General features: G+C 43.5%; 1 protein-coding gene across 1 annotated transcript in view; it reads left to right on the top strand.

The window, feature by feature from the left end:
- The first annotated feature begins 999 nt into the window (after window positions 1-999).
- TCTN1 (tectonic family member 1) overlaps window positions 1,000-20,204 on the top strand; it is a 59,237-nt gene continuing 40,032 nt past the window's right edge. Inside the window, exons 1-4 of the mRNA XM_075272859.1 lie at window positions 1,000-1,363; window positions 1,749-1,869; window positions 11,945-12,072; window positions 14,543-14,697. Of these exons, the coding sequence (XP_075128960.1) occupies window positions 1,042-1,363; window positions 1,749-1,869; window positions 11,945-12,072; window positions 14,543-14,697 (726 nt within the window). The 5' untranslated portion in view covers window positions 1,000-1,041. The remainder of the gene's footprint in view (window positions 1,364-1,748; window positions 1,870-11,944; window positions 12,073-14,542; window positions 14,698-20,204) is intronic.

Here is a 20,204-nt window from a genome sequence, read left to right as displayed (position 1 = left end):
TTAGTGTTTTTTTGCCTTAAACACTGTGTTAAACATTGAGGGGGAACATAATGAAGGGGCCCATGAAACTGGGGGCAGATGAAGGGGGGGGGGGAGAATGGCATGAAACTGGGGGCAGAGATGGAGTGGGGAGGGACATGAAACTGTTGGCAGAGATTGGGGGGACATGAAACTGGGGGCAGAGATGGGGGACATGAAACTGTGGGCAGATGAAGGGGTATATGAAACTGGGGGCAGAGATGAGGGGATATGAAACTGGGGGCAGATGGAAGGGTGACATGAAACTGTGGGAAGAGATGGGTAGACATGAAACTGGGGATAGATGAAGGGGTATATGAAACTGGTAAAGAGGTGGAGGGGTCATATAATTTACGGGTGACTGTAGGAGGATTATACTGTGTGGGGGCACATGAAAAATGAATGATAATGGGTGGAGTCAACATAAAAGTGAGCGGAGCTAAACTTGCTGCGGCGCGTTGTGCGCGCTGCACATTTTGTCCTTCTTTCTGTTCCTCGAAAGTTGGAAGGTATGCATCTATATCAAGCAGTACCGGATGGGGGGATTTGTAGCAGACAATATGGGTTGGGGGCATTGATGCACGTGGAGTGAGCGAGCTTGACACTTTTCTTATGCTTGAGGCTCATACCATTACTAATAATATGAGTCTTCAGTAGGTGATACCTTTTTTAATGGCTAACTCATAATGATGACAGAATATGACGTTTCGAAGCTTCCTTATGAGTTAGCCATTAAAAAAGGTATCACCTACTGAAGACTTAAAAAGTTTTTTTTTTTTTTTTCATATTTCATAACCACTGGCTAACACGGTACCAAAACAAACATTTTCCTTTTAATAATATGAGTGAATAGGAGGCTGCCACCAGAGGGCGCACCTTCCAGCAGCAGAGCTGGCTTGTCTTGGTGCTCTCTAGCTTATTCCTGAAGACTTTCACCCTCGCTGACAGGAAGTTGTGTGTCGTCATTGCCTGGATCCAGGACGGGATTGTGTTGTTTATAGCAACGTTTAGCAGGCGGCCGCCATGTCTGTATGTCAGCGCTGTATTGTGGTTCTGTTCGCAGCTGCAGTGTGCAGAGTGTCCGCTCAGGGCACTGAAGGACCCGATGCCACTGGGCAGTTATCTCTGGATAATATCACGGAGCCTGGCGAGCTGCTGGTCAGTGCCACTACCGAGGCAGCAGCGGGAGCCCTGACCTCTGAGCCTGCCACTGGGGGATCTACTAGTTCACCTGACAGGACTGTGCCCTCGGAGGTGCCCGTAGACTTCAGCACCACGTCTGTGCCTGCAGTGACTGTACCAATCTCCAGCCAGGCCCGCTCCATCACTCCTCTAGTAACCAGCGGTGAGCAGACCTGCAGCTGTCTCTATACATCACCTATACATGAGCACCCCCCTTACCCATTGTACATGACTCTAGTATCCATAGATAGATAAATATATAGCCATACTTCCCAGCCCAGGGTAGTAGTTAGTATTGTATGTGACTTTATATGCTCATGTCTTAGAGCTATCATGGCCAGAATATTTAGTGTCCATGTCACAAGAAAGGGAGCAATCCGATTGCCTAAATGTAAGAAATAATGTTTCCATTCACTGACAGCAAGGGCATATTGATCCATAAACTGTATAAGAAAGTTGTATTCCCTTTTTTATCAAAACCATGACAAACAGTTCAGATATTTCTGTGCTTGTCCTTGACACTTCTGACTGTATTTTGTTCCCCTTAGTTGCCAGCCTGTGTACCTGTAACCTTCTGGCAGGCGAGTGTGATGTAAACTGCTGCTGTGATCCTGACTGTAGCGCTACGGATTTTAGCGTCTTCTCTCAATGCTCCATCCCTGTGGTAACGTAAGTAAAAGACTGATGGGGTTAATCTATATGCTATTTTCCTCATAAAATATTGATAGGGTGGATAGAAGCCCCAATATACTTAATAATAAAAACAGTTTATAAATAGTTTTACTTGTACCCTCATTCAGTCTAAGGTTATGTTAAAGTTTTTTTTGATGAAACTTACAAATCATGTAGTCTCGCTGGGGACTTTGCTCCATTGATGTCTGGCCCAAGGTTTTATTTATTCTTTTCTTTTTTTTTCTGGGGATAATAACCTAATTTTGTTGGTACTGTAATCTATAGTTCACTCACAGTAAGGGCCCCTTCATACGGAGTTTACACTCCGTGTATTCTGACTATATGTGTAAAATGTAGTTAGCCATTGAGTTCAAGATGCGTAGACGCACGTTATACGAAAAAGCCATTGAACTCAATGGCTAACTACATTTTACACGTGTATTTTTACACATGTAAAATGGACAGAATACATGGAGTGTAAACTCCGTGTGAAGGGGCTCTAAGTGGGTGGAACTCTGCAAGTAGTTTACTGAGCAACACTTGCCTTCCAGCATTTCCTATGAGGCTCAGAAGTGTGTATATATTTACGTTCATAGAAATTCAGTCACTTGATTTTTTAATGCATTAAAGGATATTTACTGTTTCTGTCTGACCATGACCAGCTGTCAGCCATTTATGAACGAGTCAGACTGTGGAAAAATAGAGTAGTTGGTGGTTTGGCTTACGAACTCCACAGTCCTGGTCTTTTGATAAAATCCCATAATCACAGGTAAAGAGTACAGCTCCTGGTGGTATGTCATCCAATACAGTGGTGTGAAAAGGTATTTGCCCTCTTTCTGATCTCTTAATCTTTTGGATATTTGTCACACTTACATGTTTCAGATCACCAAACAGATTTAATTATTAGTCAAACATAACACAAGTGAACGCAAAATATCGTTTTTAGATGAAGGTCTTTAGTTTTAAAGGAAAAAGTAATTAAAGCCTATAGGGCACTGTGTGAAAAAGTATTTGCCCTCCCCCCCTCCACTTCCAAAAAACCCAAAACTTTGGGAAGCAGAGTTCAATTTCCATAGCCTTGACCAGACCTAATTACTGTCACACCTGTTCTCAAGCACTTAAATAGAATCTGCCTGACAATGTAGACCAAAAGATCATCAGAAGCTAAACCTCATGGGGAGATCCAAAGAAATTCAGGAATATGAGAAACAAAGTAATTGAGAGCTATCAGTTTGGAAAAAGTTATAAAGCCATCTCTAAAGCGTTAGGTCTCAAGAGAACCACAGTGAGATCCATTATCCACAAAAGAAAAACAAAGCATGGAACTGTGGTGAATCTTCCCAGGAGTGGCCGGAGGTCCAACATTACCCAAAGAGTGCAGCGATGAATTATCCAAGAGGGCGAAGAACACCCCACACAACAAAGAACTGCAGGCCTAAGTTAAGGTCAGTGTTCATAAGAAAGAGTCTATGAAAAAATGGGCTGCATGGCAGAGATCCAAGACGAAAACCATTTCTGAGCAAAAATAACATAAAGGCTCGACTCAGCTTTGCCAGAAAACATCTTGATGATCCACAAGACTTTTGATAGAATATCTTATGAACTGACGAGACAAAAGTTGAACTTTTTGGAAGCTGTATGTCCTAATACATCTGGTGTAGAAACAACACAGCATTTCAGAAAAGGAATATCACACCAACATTAAACATGGTGGTGGTAGTGTGGTGGTCTGTGGCTGTTTCGCTGCTTCTGGACCTGGAAGACCTGCTATTGATAAATTGAACCATGAATTCTGCTGTGTACCAACAAATTCGGAAGGAGAATGTCAGGCCAAATGTTCAAGATCTCAAGCTGAAGCGCATTTGGATTATACAGCGGGACAGCGGTCCAAAATACACCAGCAAGTCCACCTCTGAGTGGCTTAAGATAAGCAAAACTAAGACTTTGGAGTGGCCTAGTCAGTCCTGTCCTAAATCTGATTAAGATGCTGTAGCATGACCTTTTAAAAAAAGCAGTTCAGTGTGGGTGAATTGCAACAAGTCTGCAAAGATGAGTGGGCCAAGATTCCTCCATAGCATTGTAAAGACTCATTGGCAGTTATCACAAGCACTTGATCGTAGTTGTTGCTGCTAAGAGTGGCCCAACCAGTTATTACATTTACGGGGCACTTATCACACAGGGACCTGCTGGTTGTCAGTACTGTTTCCCTTAATAATAAAGAACGTCACTTAACACAAGTAAACACAAAATGAAGTTTTTATGTTTGTCTAATTTAAATTTGTGATCTGAAACATTCACATTTGACAAACATCCGAAAGATTAAGAGATCAGGAAGGGGGCAAATACTTTTTCACACCTCTGATGTCCTGACCATAGTATCTAGTAACTCCAGCTGTATATAAGACATGTAAAGCCTCCTCTGACCTTCAAAATAATACAAATAAAAAGAATAGTAAAATGTAAGAAATAGGCTAACACAAAGCTCAGCACTGTTAGGTTGGGCTGCCAGTCCAGTATTTACAGTGAAAAGATGGCTGTGCATATAATAGCATTATACACTGTGAGAAGAGCGTCTCATCTCTCTCCAAATAACAGGGGACCCGTTCCCTGACTGCAGATTAGATTACTTGATTTATATGGACATGGCGTCTGTTTTGTATGCCATCAGTGTTTTTCATACAATGCCACAAGGTGGCAGTCTGATCATTTACTTTTCTTGCAGGCATCCGTAAACACTACGCATTCTCTTCTACTGGTGTAACAGAAATAGCACAGCTAAGTAAGCTTGGATTCTTCTGCAATCGTGACCACATCTGTGAACCTAAATATGACAAGATAGGGCTAGGCAACCACCATTATAGAGATAGGTGCAGTCTCCAGAGGTGTGAATATGCCATAACTTCTGAAGTTGTGATATCCCTTTAACACCATAAACTGTTATAGAAGCAAGCTAACAGAGAGAATTATAGTATGTGGGCACACCAGGAGACACATTGAATTAGATTCAGAGCCTTGATGATAAGCTATGGTGACTATAATGGCTGCATCTCTTCTTTGAGCATCTAAGACTTACAGTGTTGGCCAAAAGTATTGGCACCCCTTCAATTCTGTCAGATAATACTCATTTTCTTCCAGAAAATGATTGCAATCACAAATTCTTTGGTATTCTTATCTTCATTTAATTTGTCTTCAATGGAAAGCCACAAAAAGAATTGTCAAAAAGCCAAATTGGATATAATTCCACAACAAACATAAAAAGGGGGTGGACAAAAGTATTGGCACTGTTTGAAAAATCATGTGATGCTTCTCTAATTTGTGTAATTAACAACACCTGTTACTTACCTGAGGCACCTAACAGGTGGTGGCAATAACTAAATCACACTTGCAGCCAGTTGAAATGGATTAAAGTTGACTCAACCTCTGTCCTGTGTCTTTGTGTGTACCACATTGAGCATGGAGGAAAGAAAGAAGACCAAAGAACTGTCTGAGGACTTGAGAAGCAAAATTGTGAGGAAGCATGAGCAATCTCAATGCTACAAGTCCATCTCCAAAGACCTCAATATTCCTGTGTCTACCGTGCGCAGTGTCATCAAGAAGTTTAAAGCCCATGGCACTGTGGCTAACCTCCCTAGATACCCAGGAAGACCCCACTTCTTACCCAGAGACATAAAAAAGCCAGTCTGGAGTTTGCCAAAACTTACCTGAGAAAGCCAAAAACGTTTTGGAAGAATGTTCTCTGGTCAGATGAGACAAAAGTAGAGCTTTTTGGTAAAAGGCATCAACATAGAGTTTACAGGAAAAAAAAAGAGGCCTTCAAAGAAAAGAACACGGTCCCTACAGGCAAACATGGCGGAGGTTCCCTGATGTTTTGGGGTTGCTTTGCTGCCTCTTGCACTGGACTGCTTGACTGTGTGCATGGCATTATGAAGTCTGAAGACTACCAACAAATTTTGCAGCATAATGTAGGGCCCAGTGTGAGAAAGCTGGGTCTCCCTCAGAGGTCATGGGTCTTCCAGCAGGACAATGACCCAAAACACACTCCAAAAAGCACTAGAAAATGGTTTGAGAGAAAGCACTGGAGACTTCTAAAGTGGCCAGCAATGAGTCCAGACCTGAATCCCATAGAACACCTGTGGGGGGAGGAGAGATCTCTTGATGGCAGTTTGGAGAAGGCCCCCTTCAAATCTCAGGGACCTGGAGCAGTTTGCCAAAGAAGAATGGTCTAAAATTCCAGCAGAGCATTGTAAGAAACTCATTGATGGTTACCGGAAGCGGTTGTTCGCAGTTATTTTGTCTAAAGGTTGTGCTACCAAGTATTAAGCTGAGGGTGCCAATACTTTTGTCTGGCCCATTTTTGGAGTTTTGTGTAAAGTGATCAATGATTTTACTTTTTTTTTTTTTCATTCTCTTTTGTGTTTTTTCATTGCAAGCAAAATAAATGAAGATATTAATACCAAAGAGTTTGTGCTTGCAATTATTTTCTGGAAGACAAGGAGTATTATCTGACAGAACTGCAGGGGTACCAATACCTTTGGCCAACACTGTACATTAGGTTGCAATGAGATTTGTTGCGTCTGTGCTTCTATAGGTTTAAAGAGGGAGCACCTTCTTTCATTGAAGTATACATTGATGTCTTTTTTTCCCTTATGTATTATACTGCCAGGTTTTTCATCTTAGTCTTGGAATACCCTGTTAAAGGAGGTCACCAGAATACAAAAGCAAAAACACTGTTACATAGATGAAGCTGACCTGAAGAAAACATGTTTGCCCCTAAAAAAAAATCTGTGTCTTCGATGCAGAGACATTGTTATTAGAGATGAGCGAACACTAAAATGTTCGAGGTTCGAAATTCGATTCGAACAGCCGCTCACTGTTCGAGTGTTCGAATGGGTTTCGAACCCCATTATAGTCTATGGGGAACATAAACTCGTTAAGGGGGAAACCCAAATTCGTGTCTGGAGGGTCACCAAGTCCACTATGACACCCCAGGAAATGATACCAACACCCTGGAATGACACTGGGACAGCAGGGGAAGCATGTCTGGGGGCATAAAAGTCACTTTATTTCATGGAAATCCCTGTCAGTTTGCGATTTTCGCAAGCTAACTTTTCCCCATAGAAATGCATTGGCCAGTGCTGATTGGCCAGAGTACGGAACTCGACCAATCAGCGCTGGCTCTGCTGGAGGAGGCGGAGTCTAAGATCGCTCCACACCAGTCTCCATTCAGGTCCGACCTTAGACTCCGCCTCCTCCGGCAGAGCCAGCGCTGATTGGCCGAAGGCTGGCCAATGCATTCCTATGTGAATGCAGAGACTTAGCAGTGCTGAGTCAGTTTTGCTCAACTACACATCTGATGCACACTCGGCACTGCTACATCAGATGTAGCAATCTGATGTAGCAGAGCCGAGGGTGCACTAGAACCCCTGTGCAAACTCAGTTCACGCTAATAGAATGCATTGGCCAGCGCTGATTGGCCAATGCATTCTATTAGCCCGATGAAGTAGAGCTGAATGTGTGTGCTAAGCACACACATTCAGCTCTACTTCATCGGGCTAATAGAATGCATTGGCCAGCGCTGATTGGCCAGAGTACGGAACTCGACCAATCAGCGCTGGCTCTGCTGGAGGAGGCGGAGTCTAAGGTCGGACCTGAATGGAGACTGGTGTGGAGCGATCTTAGACTCCGCCTCCTCCAGCAGAGCCAGCGCTGATTGGCCGAATTCCGTACTCTGGCCAATCAGCACTGGCTAATGCATTGTATTGGCGTGATGAAGCAGTGCTGAATGTGTGTGCTTAGCACACACATTCAGCTCTACTTCATCGGGCTAATAGAATGCATTGGCCAATCAGCGCTGGCCAATGCATTCTATTAGCTTGATGAAGCAGTGTGCGCACAAGGGTTCAAGCGCACCCTCGGCTCTGATGTAGCAGAGCCGAGGGTGCACAAGGGTTCAAGCGCACCCTCGGCTCTGATGTAGCAGAGCCGAGGGTGCACTTGAACCCTTGTGCACCCTCGGCTCTGCTACATCAGAGCCGAGGGTGCGCTTGAACCCTTGTGCAGCCTCGGCTCTGCTACATCAGAGCCGAGGGTGCGCTTGAACCCTTGTGCAGCCTCGGCTCTGCTACATCAGAGCCGAGGGTGCGCTTGAACCCTTGTGCAGCCTCGGCTCTGCTACATCAGAGCCGAGGGTGCACTTGAACCCTTGTGCACACTCTGCTTCATCAAGCTAATAGAATGCATTGGCCAGCGCTGATTGGCCAATGCATTCTATTAGCCCGATGAAGTAGAGCTGAATGTGTGTGCTAAGCACACACATTCAGCACTGCTTCATCACGCCAATACAATGCATTAGCCAGTGCTGATTGGCCAGAGTACGGAATTCGGCCAATCAGCGCTGGCTCTGCTGGAGGAGGCGGAGTCTAAGGTCGGACCTGAATGGAGACTGGTGTGGAGCGATCTTAGACTCCGCCTCCTCCAGAAGAGCCAGCGCTGATTGGCCGAATTCCGTACTCTGGCCAATCAGCACTGGCTAATGCATTGTATTGGCGTGATGAAGCAGTGCTGAATGTGTGTGCTTAGCACACACATTCAGCTCTACTTCATCGGGCTAATAGAATGCATTGGCCAATCAGCGCTGGCCAATGCATTCTATTAGCTTGATGAAGCAGAGTGTGCACAAGGGTTCAAGCGCACCCTCGGCTCTGATGTAGCAGAGCCGAGGGTGCACAAGGGTTCAAGTGCACCCTCGGCTCTGCTACATCAGAGCCGAGGGTGCGCTTGAACCCTTGTGCAGCCTCGGCTCTGCTACATCAGAGCCGAGGGTGCGCTTGAACCCTTGTGCACACTCTGCTTCATCAAGCTAATAGAATGCATTGGCCAGCACTGATTGGCCAGAGTACGGAATTCGGCCAATCAGCGCTGGCTCTGCTGGAGGAGGCGGAGTCTAAGATCGCTCCACACCAGTCTCCATTCAGGTCCGACCTTAGACTCCGCCTCCTCCGGCAGAGCTAGCGCTGATTGGCCGAAGGCTGGCCAATGCATTCCTATGTGAATGCAGAGACTTAGCAGTGCTGAGTCAGTTTTGCTCAACTACACATCTGATGCACACTCGGCACTGCTACATCAGATGTAGCAATCTGATGTAGCAGAGCCGAGGGTGCACTAGAACCCCTGTACAAACTCAGTTCACGCTAATAGAATGCATTGGCCAGCGCTGATTGGCCAATGCATTCTATTAGCCCGATGAAGTACAGCTGAATGTGTGTGCTAAGCACACACATTCAGCACTGCTTCATCACGCCAATACAATGCATTAGCCAGTGCTGATTGGCCAGAGTACGGAATTCGGCCAATCAGCGCTGGCTCTGCTGGAGGAGGCGGAGTCTAAGGTCGGACCTGAATGGAGACTGGTGTGGAGCGATCTTAGACTCCGCCTCCTCCAGAAGAGCCAGCGCTGATTGGCCGAATTCCGTACTCTGGCCAATCAGCACTGGCTAATGCATTGTATTGGCGTGATGAAGCAGTGCTGAATGTGTGTGCTTAGCACACACATTCAGCTCTACTTCATCGGGCTAATAGAATGCATTGGCCAATCAGCGCTGGCCAATGCATTCTATTAGCTTGATGAAGCAGAGTGTGCACAAGGGTTCAAGCGCACCCTCGGCTCTGATGTAGCAGAGCCGAGGGTGCACAAGGGTTCAAGTGCACCCTCGGCTCTGCTACATCAGAGCCGAGGGTGCGCTTGAACCCTTGTGCACCCTCGGCTCTGCTACATCAGAGCCGAGGGTGCGCTTGAACCCTTGTGCACACTCTGCTTCATCAAGCTAATAGAATGCATTGGCCAGCACTGATTGGCCAGAGTACGGAATTCGGCCAATCAGCGCTGGCTCTGCTGGAGGAGGCGGAGTCTAAGATCGCTCCACACCAGTCTCCATTCAGGTCCGACCTTAGACTCCGCCTCCTCCGGCAGAGCTAGCGCTGATTGGCCGAAGGCTGGCCAATGCATTCCTATGTGAATGCAGAGACTTAGCAGTGCTGAGTCAGTTTTGCTCAACTACACATCTGATGCACACTCGGCACTGCTACATCAGATGTAGCAATCTGATGTAGCAGAGCCGAGGGTGCACTAGAACCCCTGTACAAACTCAGTTCACGCTAATAGAATGCATTGGCCAGCGCTGATTGGCCAATGCATTCTATTAGCCCGATGAAGTACAGCTGAATGTGTGTGCTAAGCACACACATTCAGCACTGCTTCATCACGCCAATACAATGCATTAGCCAGTGCTGATTGGCCAGAGTACGGAATTCGGCCAATCAGCGCTGGCTCTGCTGGAGGAGGCGGAGTCTAAGGTCGGACCTGAATGGAGACTGGTGTGGAGCGATCTTAGACTCCGCCTCCTCCAGAAGAGCCAGCGCTGATTGGCCGAATTCCGTACTCTGGCCAATCAGCACTGGCTAATGCATTGTATTGGCGTGATGAAGCAGTGCTGAATGTGTGTGCTTAGCACACACATTCAGCTCTACTTCATCGGGCTAATAGAATGCATTGGCCAATCAGCGCTGGCCAATGCATTCTATTAGCTTGATGAAGCAGAGTGTGCACAAGGGTTCAAGCGCACCCTCGGCTCTGATGTAGCAGAGCCGAGGGTGCACAAGGGTTCAAGTGCACCCTCGGCTCTGCTACATCAGAGCCGAGGGTGCGCTTGAACCCTTGTGCACCCTCGGCTCTGCTACATCAGAGCCGAGGGTGCGCTTGAACCCTTGTGCACACTCTGCTTCATCAAGCTAATAGAATGCATTGGCCAGCACTGATTGGCCAGAGTACGGAATTCGGCCAATCAGCGCTGGCCAATGCATCCCTATGGGAAAAAGTTTATCTCACAAAAATCACAATTACACACCTGATAGAGCCCCAAAAAGTTATTTTTAATAACATTCCCCCCTAAATAAAGGTTATCCCTAGCTATCCCTGCCTGTACAGCTATCCCTGTCTCATAGTCACAAAGTTCACATTCTCACATGACCCGGATTTGAAATCCACTATTCGTCTAAAATGGAGGTCACCTGATTTCGGCAGCCAATGACTTTTTCCAATTTTTTTCAATGCCCCCGGTGTCGTAGTTCCTGTCCCACCTCTCCTGCGCTGTTATTGGTGCAAAAAAGGCGCCAGGGAAGGTGGGAGGGGAATCGAATTTTGGCGCACTTTACCACGCGGTGTTCGATTCGATTCGAACATGGCGAACACCCTGATATCCGATCGAACATGTGTTCGATAGAACACTGTTCGCTCATCTCTAATTGTTATATTTCTGTATATGCAAAACTGCAATGTGAAACACCCAGGGTGGCTCCGGTGCTCCAGGCTGCTATTCCCTACTTTGCTATGATTTACTTTCTAAAATTAAACTGGAACAGCATCTGGCTTATGTAAATCCTGGCAAACCTGTATTAGATCATTCCTTTCCCTGCATTAGTTGCAGCAAGGCAGTATAATATTACATGCCATTGTATGCCATGCCATTCACTGAAAAGAGGATTATATCTTTCATCAACTGCCCTTTTCCTTTTGACACATAAAGGGGGAACCCAAGTGGTGAAACTCTATGAAGTAAAAAAAAATAAAAAATTAAGGGGTCTGTCCAGTTTCAAACAAGTATTGCTGCAAGGAAAAGTCATACCGTTTTCTAATATACTTTCTGTATTGATTCCTTATGTTTTTCTAGATCTCTGCTGTCATTCGTTCTACTTACTTCCAGTGGATAAAAACATGCCATGGTCATGTGACATGCGGCTCGTGGACACATGTTGCACAGTCCATGGTGAGGTGATGGTCATGGATGGTATATCACATGACCATGACTGATTCACTGGAAGTACCGTAAGCAGAATAAATGACAGCAGAGATCTAGAAAACCATGAGTTGATACACAGAGTATATAAGAGAATTGTATTACATTTATTTATACCAATAGTAATATTTGTCTGAGAATGAAGAACCCCCTTAATAAAGCATATGGATGGGTTTTCAGATGTTATTTTATGTCTCTTTTTTTCATTTTTGGTTTTACAGTGATGACAGCCAACTGTGCACACGTGAAGCTGTTCTCTATTCCCTCAGTTCTTCAAAAGTCCCTCAGATAGTAAAAGAAACGGTAGAAATTGCAAACCCAAATATTTTCTGCATCCAAGCAACAAACTGTGAGTATTGCTAAAATCCAAAAGATTTGGCAGAAATTGCAATTGTGAGGTTTTGACAAAAGCGGCCTCGAAGAAGAAAGTGCTTTCTAGTTCTATTGAGCCACATGGTGTATTACATGACTCCTCACACCTAGTCAGCAGGGCTTTAGATGGTCATGTGATGCTCTCTGCGATTCATTTTTCTAGGACAGTGTTTCTATTCCTTTTCAAGCCACGTCCACCCTTGTGAAAAAAGTTCCAACCATGTACCCCCAACAGACACTGTGATATCTGTCATGTAACAGATCCTGCTTGTGATCTTAAGTGGGGGAGAAAATCTGGTGTGTATAGTGTGAGGGTCTTTTAGCTTCTGACCAGCTTTTCACACATCAGATCCTAGGTCAGAAGCTATCTGTCTATTCAGCACAGACTACCCACTGCTATGGAGGAGACCCACAGGTAAACCATTATTACCAGCTTGACCTACCAACGGCAGAACTGATTCTGCTCAACTAGAAATGACTTAAGAAGGTTTATCAGGTTGTCTGAAATTCTTAAAGAAGCATTCTGTTTGTTTAAGAAAAAAAAAATAAATTAAAATAAATAAATAAAAAATATATATACATATTCAGCCAGTATTGCCTTATTTGGTTGTTCCTTTCTGTGGGAATCTTTCTCTTTGGTAAGGTCATGTGACACTCTCTCTGATCAAATAAAATGCACAGGAGGAGGGGCCACACGGTGGCTCAGTGGTTAGCACTGCAGCCTTGCAGCGCTGGAGTCCTGGTGTTCAAATCCCGCCAAGGGCAAAAAACCATCTGCAAGGAGTTTGTATGTTCTCCCCGTGTTTGCATGGATTTCCATCCCATATTCCAAAAAAGACATACTGATAGGGAAAAATGTACATTGTGAGCTCCATGTGGGGCTCACAATCTACATAAAAAAAAAAAAAAATGCACAGGAGGTAAAGCTCAGGTCCGTGCCTTCCGGTATAATGGACTATACCACACATGGTCTGCACAGCGGCTGATAGAAGTTTCTGTCACTAGCTACTATTGAGCAGACCGTTCCTGTTACACAAATATAATGAAGGAGCTGACTGCTCAGCCTTTATACTTACAGTCTCTTTGATTATTTAAGACAATATAAGTTATAATTCCAGTGGCTCACAGCAGGTATATATAATATAGTCTATAGTTGCCCATGCGACGCTGTACTGAGGTATTGATCAAGTTCACACAGATTTTTGCAGCTGGATTTTTGAGGCAGATCTGCCTCCAAAAATGTGCCAACCCCCCCCCCCCCAAAAAAAAAATAAATAAATAAAAAAATAAAATTCCCATTTATTTCAATGGGAATCAGGCAGATTCTTTCCTTTAACTGATTTTTCAGGTAAAGGAAAAAAGAAGTATCAGAACCTATCTTCAGGTGGATTCCACCTTACAAGGTCCTTGAAATAAATGGGAGGCAGTGGTTTGTGCAGAGTGGTTCAGTGGTCACTGTATCAGGTAGGTTATTATGTTCATTGTACTCTAACTGAGCTAATATGGCATCTTCTGTATACGGAGTACTATGAATCAGCAGTGCACATTAGGCCTTGCGGGCTCTGTATTCAGGGAGTATGGCAGTTCCTGAAGAAGTAAGGGTAAGCAGACTTATGTAGTATTCAGTCAAATCTATTGCTTTACTCTTTTAAATCCTGAATTTTATGATCATTGATCTTATGTTGTAATATTTGATTGATTTTACAGTGTCTTCTTATCTGGCGTATCTAAATAACCCACTGTACACAAATCCTATGTACATAGATGATAGAGGACCTAAGAAGAAGTAAGATTAGTAGTCCATGAAATGAGATTTCTTATAATACACATGCAAATACCTCACAGTACACGGAGGCTTTACCCGACTTACTTTTATTAACTTTGGCTGTAGTTTCATTATCCTGAAGTACAGGTACATTAGTGTACTATCTGCAGACAGGTAGGATGCTAGGTTAGGGGATTTTCCAAACTATTGGATGTAACAATATGATGCTCATACTGACAACTGCTACATAATACAAATATTGGGTTGTCAAAGTGCTAGCTCTCTAAACTTCCCATTGGCATGACTGTCAATCTATAGTGGATCATGATCAAAGCTGGTTGTTACTTTTTGAGAAACCCTGTATTTTGGGAAGTAGCAGATCACTATAATGTTTGACCCTCCTAACACCACAATTCTTACAGCAATGTTTCTTTTATCCTTACATTCACGGCTGTGGAAACTTCTAATTGTCACTAAATGAACTTATTATTAGTACATTCACTATTTGTGAGCATTTTAAGGTTAAAAGCTGCGGAATGTATGCATGTACTTCAGGCCTATATCTTTTTGCCGTTTTTAGACAATTTACAATGTAGTTTTCTGTAAAAGAGACAAATGTCCAAATTTATGGATAAATTAACTGAAAGGTGATTTCTGTATATTTCAATAATTCTTGCTATAGATCAGCCGGCATTTTCCTTCATAACCCCAGTTGAGCCAACGGCAACAAACTTTGACAGTCTTCTCAAGGAATTTGGTGGATTGGATTTTAACAGTGGAAGTAGTATACAAAGCACAGTTGGCTCAGCTCAAGCCCGGATAGCCTCAAAATATGAGGTTAGTATTGTTTGGATCTCACTTAATATACTTAGTAGACTGAAAGCTCACTTTATCTTTAGGATAGGTCAATCATATAAGATTGGTGGGGGTCCAGCACCAGGCACTCTCATCCATTCACTGGAATTTGCAGCGTACAGTGCACAGTGTATGAAGCCAACAGAAAACACCTCTGTGCAGTAGCTATGCTGTGCATGTGTGTACATGTTGTGCCAGATGTTGGACCCCCACCAATCTCATATACAGTCCTATGAAAAAGTCTCCTCATCCATTTACCTCTTCATACACCTTCAGAGATGCTCTCAAGTGGCTCTTTGGGTGCCACAAATTTCAGGTACTTTACATGCTATAGAAAAAGGGTAGACAACTCCCTGCATGCAAACTTGCTGAGCCCTTCCTTGAATGGAGCATGCTGGGAGTTGTAGTTTCAGCAGCTGCAGTGCTGATCCCCCTTACCATCTTCAGACAAATCTAATATGTAGACTCTTACAGTCCTATGAAAAAGTTTGGGCACCCCTATTAATCTTAATCATTTTTAGTTCTAAATATTTTGGTGTTTGCAACAGCCATTTCAGTTTGATATATCTAATAACTGATGGACACAGTAATATTTCAGGATTGAAATGAGGTTTATTGTACTAACAGAAAATGTGCAATATGCATTAAACCAAAATTTGACCGGTGCAAAAGTATGGGCACCTCAACAGAAAAGTGACATTAATATTTAGTAGATCCTCCTTTTGCAAAGATAACAGCCTCTAGTCGCTTCCTGTAGCTTTTAATCAGTTCCTGGATCCTGGATAAAGGTATTTTGGACAAACAATTCAAGTTCAGTTAAGTTAGATGGTCGCCGAGCATGGACAGCCCGCTTCAAATCATCCCACAGATGTTCAATGATATTCAGGTCTGGGGACTGGGATGGCCATTCCAGAACATTGTAATTGTTCCTCTGCATGAATGCCTGAGGATTTGGAGCGGTGTTTTGGATCATTGTCTTGCTGAAATATCCATCCCCGGCGTAACTTCAACTTCGTCACTGATTCTTGAACATTATTCTCAAGAATCTGCTGATACTGAGTGGAATCCATGCGACCCTCAACTTTAACAAGATTCCCGATGCCGGCATTGGCCACACAGCCCCAAAGCATGATGGAACCTCCACCAAATTTTACAGTGGGTAGCATGTGTTTTTCTTGGAATGCTGTTTCTTTTTGGACGCCATGCATAACGCCTTTTTTTATAACCAAACAACTCAATTTTTGTTTCCAAAATGAAGCTGCCTTGTCCAAATGTGCTTTTTCATACCTCAGGCAACTCTATTTGTGGCATACGTGCAGAAACGGCTTCTTTCTCATCACTCTCCCATACAGCTTCTATTTGTGCAAAGTGCGCTGTATAGTTGACCGATGCACAGTGACACCATCTGCAGCAAGATGATGCTGCAGCTCTTTGGAGGTGGTCTGTGGATTGTCCTTGACTGTTCTCACCATTCTTCTTCTCTGCCTTTCTGATATTTTTCTTGGCCTGCCACTTCTGGGCTTAACAAGAACTGTCCCTGTGGTCTTCCATTTCCTTACTATGTTCCTCACAGTGGAAACTGACAGGTTAAATCTCTGAGACAACTTTTTGTATCCTTCCCCTGAACAACTATGTTGAACAATCTTTGTTTTCAGATCATTTGAGAGTTGTTTTGAGTATCCCATGATGCCACTCTTCAGAGGAGATTCAAATAGGAGATCAACTTGCAATTGGCCACCTTAAATACCTTTTCTTATGATTGGATACATCTGGCTATGAAGTTCAAAGCTCACTGAGGTTACAAAACCAATTTTGTGCTTCAGTAAGTCAGTAAAAAGTAGTTAGGGGAATTCAAATCAATAAAATGATAAGGGTGCCCATACTTTTGCACCGGTCAAATTTTGGTTTAATGCATATTGCACATTTTCTGTTAGTACAATAAACCTCATTTCAATCCTGAAATATTACTGTGTCCATCAGTTATTAGATATATCAAACTGAAATGGCTGTTGCAAACACCAACATATTTAGAACAAAAAATGATTAAGATTAATAGGGGTGCCCAAACTTTTTCATAGGACTGTAAATAACCTCTCCTAAGCACAGGTCCTCAATATGAAATCTTGGATAACCCCTTTAATATATATTGCCTGCTGTATGATTTTTTTTGTGATATTTAGGGCAGCACCCTTCATTCTAATGTCAATAAAAAGTTCCACTACAACGAAAGCAACTAGAACAAGCAGTGCAAAGTATGTACATATACATATATATATATATATATATATATATATATATATATATATAAAATGAAAAATATGAATGGGCACTCAGCCTCTCAAAAATATATATATAATAAAATAAATGAACTGGTGACTCACAGTTTCTCAATGAATAGAGTATAGGAATAGGTGTCCTTTAGGAAATTCTGAATGGATGCACGGAAAAGGCTCTCTCTGGCTGGAGTCGTAGCACAATGCAGACAAAAAGAAGAAGAAAATTCCGGCACGCCAGGACTCTGATGATTATAGATAAAACTTCGCTTTTATTGGATTTTCTTTAAAAATAGTACATCTTAGGAGTGGGGTAAGTCCACATGCAAGGGTAGTAACTATATGGCGTTATAGTTACTACCCTTGCGTGTGGACTTACCCCACTCCTAAGATGTACTATTTTTAAAGAAAATCCAATAAAAGCGAAGTTTTATCTATAATCATCAGAGTCCTGGCGTGCCGGAATTTTCTTCTTCTTTTTGTCTGCATTGTATATATATATCAATGCTGCATATTTAATCCACGACTTTCAGCTTGTACAGTGCAAGGGTTGAAAACTGTTAAAGGGGCTCTATCAGCAAAATCATGCTGATAGAGCCCCACATATGCGTGCATAGCCTTTAAAAAGGCTATTCAGGCACCAGTAAAGTTATATTAAACTACACCCCCCCCCCCCCCCCCCGTTTTAAAATAATAGCCTAAAAAAGAATGTGCTCTACTTACGGATCGTGCCCGCTGGCGGGCATTCAGGGTGTTTCTTCATCTTCTTCCCCGCCTCTTCTTCCTCAGATGTCTTCGGGTCCCGTCCTCCTCCGGCGCTCGCGAGCGGACACTGATATAAAAAAAAATAGCTTGGGCGCATGCGTAGTAGCATGCGGCTTCTACTACGGCTACTGCGCATGCGCCCAGGCTATTTTTTTTTATCAGTGTCCGCGAACAAGCGCCGGAGGAGGACGGGACCCAATGACAGAGGAAGAAGAGGCGGGGATGAAGATGAAGACACACCCTGAATGCCCGCCCAGCGTGCACGTTCGGTAAGTAGAGCACATTCTTTTTTAGGTTATTATTTTAAAACGGGGGGTAGTTTAATATAACTTTACCGGTGCCTGAATAGCCTTTTTAAAGGCCATTCACGCATATGTGGGGCTCTAGCAGCATGCTTTTGCTGATAGAGCCCCTTTAAGGGACCCGCAGTTATTCCTGCAGGTGTGTTTTTTGCTGTGGTGTTCTGTAGAGAAACATACCATAAATTCTGTACTATGTGCTCTGTATGTAGCTCTAGCCAAGCTAAGCCTTTGTTAATATTAGAGAAATTGTCTATATGAGGATTGATGAAGGCACATCGGGAGCTGATCCTGCTGATTTTAGCTATATATATTATAATTAGAGATGAGCGAACAGTGTTCTATCGAACTCATGTTCGATCGGATATTAGGCTGTTCGGCATGTTCGAATCGAATCGAACACCGCGTGGTAAAGTGCGCCATTACTCGATTCCCCTCCCACCTTCCCTGGCGCCTTTTTTGCTCCAATAACAGCGCAGGGTAGGTGGGACAGGAACTACGACACCGGTGACGTTGAGAAAAGTAGGCAAAACCCATTGGCTGCCGAAAACATGTGACCTCTAATTTAAAAGAACAGCGCCGCCCAGGTTCGCGTCATTCTGAGCTTGCAATTCACCGAGGACGGAGGTTTCCGTCCAGCTAGCTAGGGCTTAGATTCTGGGTAGGCAGGGACAGGCTAGGATAGGAAGGAGAAGACAACCACAACAGCTCTTGTAAGAGCTAAATTCCAGGGAGAAGCTTGTCAGTGTAACGTGGCACTGACGGGCTCAATCGCCGCAACCCAGCTTTCCCAGGATCCTGAATGGAATACACTGTCAGTGTATTCCCGTATACCCGATATATACCCCGATACCCGTTCCAACGGTGTGCCCCCCCACCTTCACCCCAGAAATACCCTGCAAGTCCCCTAGCAATAGAATTGGGGCTATATACACCCACAATTTTTACTACTGGTATACAGTGCCATTGTCTGACTGGGAATTCAAAGAATATATTGGGAATACAAATACCCTCATTTCTTGCTACTGCCATATAGTGCCAGTTTCTGACTGGTAATTCAAAGAATATATTGTGGTTACGTGCACCCACAATTTTTACTACTGGTATACAGTGCCATTGTCTGACTGGGAATTCAAAGAATATATTGGGAATACAAATACCCTCATTTCTTGCTACTGCCATATAGTGCCAGTGTCTGACTGGGAATTCAAAGAATATATTGGGGTTACGTGCACCCACAATTTTTACTACTGGTATACAGTGCCATTGTCTGACTGGGAATTCAAAGAATATATTGGGAATACAAATACCCTCATTTCTTGCTACTGCCATATAGTGCCAGTGTCTGACTGGGAATTCAAAGAATATATTGTGGTTACGTGCACCCACAATTTTTACTACTGGTATACAGTGCCATTGTCTGACTGGGAATTCAAAGAATATATTGGGAATACAAATACCCTCATTTCTTGCTACTGCCATATAGTGCCAGTGTCTGACTGGGAATTCAAAGAATATATTGGGGTTACGTGCACCCACAATTTTTACTACTGGTATACAGTGCCATTGTCTGACTGGGAATTCAAAGAATATATTGGGAATACAAATACCCTCATTTCTTGCTACTGCCATATAGTGCCAGTTTCTGACTGGTAGTTCAAAGAATATATTGGGGTTACGTGCACCCACAATTTTTACTACTGGTATACAGTGCCATTGTCTGACTGGGAATTCAAAGAATATATTGGGGTTATAAATACCCTCATTTCTTGCTACTGCCATATAGTGCCAGTGTCTGACTGGTAATTCAAAGAATATATTGGGGTTACGTGCACCCACAATTTTTACTACTGGTATACAGTGCCATTGTCTGACTGGGAATTCAAAGAATATATTGGGAATACAAATACCCTCATTTCTTGCTACTGCCATATAGTGCCAGTGTCTGACTGGGAATTCAAAGAATATATTGGGGTTACGTGCACCCACAATTTTTACTACTGGTATACAGTGCCATTGTCTGACTGGGAATTCAAAGAATATATTGGGAATACAAATACCCTCATTTCTTGCTACTGCCATATAGTGCCAGTGTCTGACTGGGAATTCAAAGAATATATTGTGGTTACGTGCACCCACAATTTTTACTACT

Source organism: Leptodactylus fuscus, chromosome 1 (assembly GCF_031893055.1).
Source record: "Leptodactylus fuscus isolate aLepFus1 chromosome 1, aLepFus1.hap2, whole genome shotgun sequence".
In the NCBI taxonomy this organism is placed as follows: Eukaryota; Metazoa; Chordata; class Amphibia; order Anura; family Leptodactylidae; genus Leptodactylus; species Leptodactylus fuscus.
Note: the sequence above shows the minus strand (reverse complement) of the source record. Positions and strands in the feature narration are given on the sequence as shown.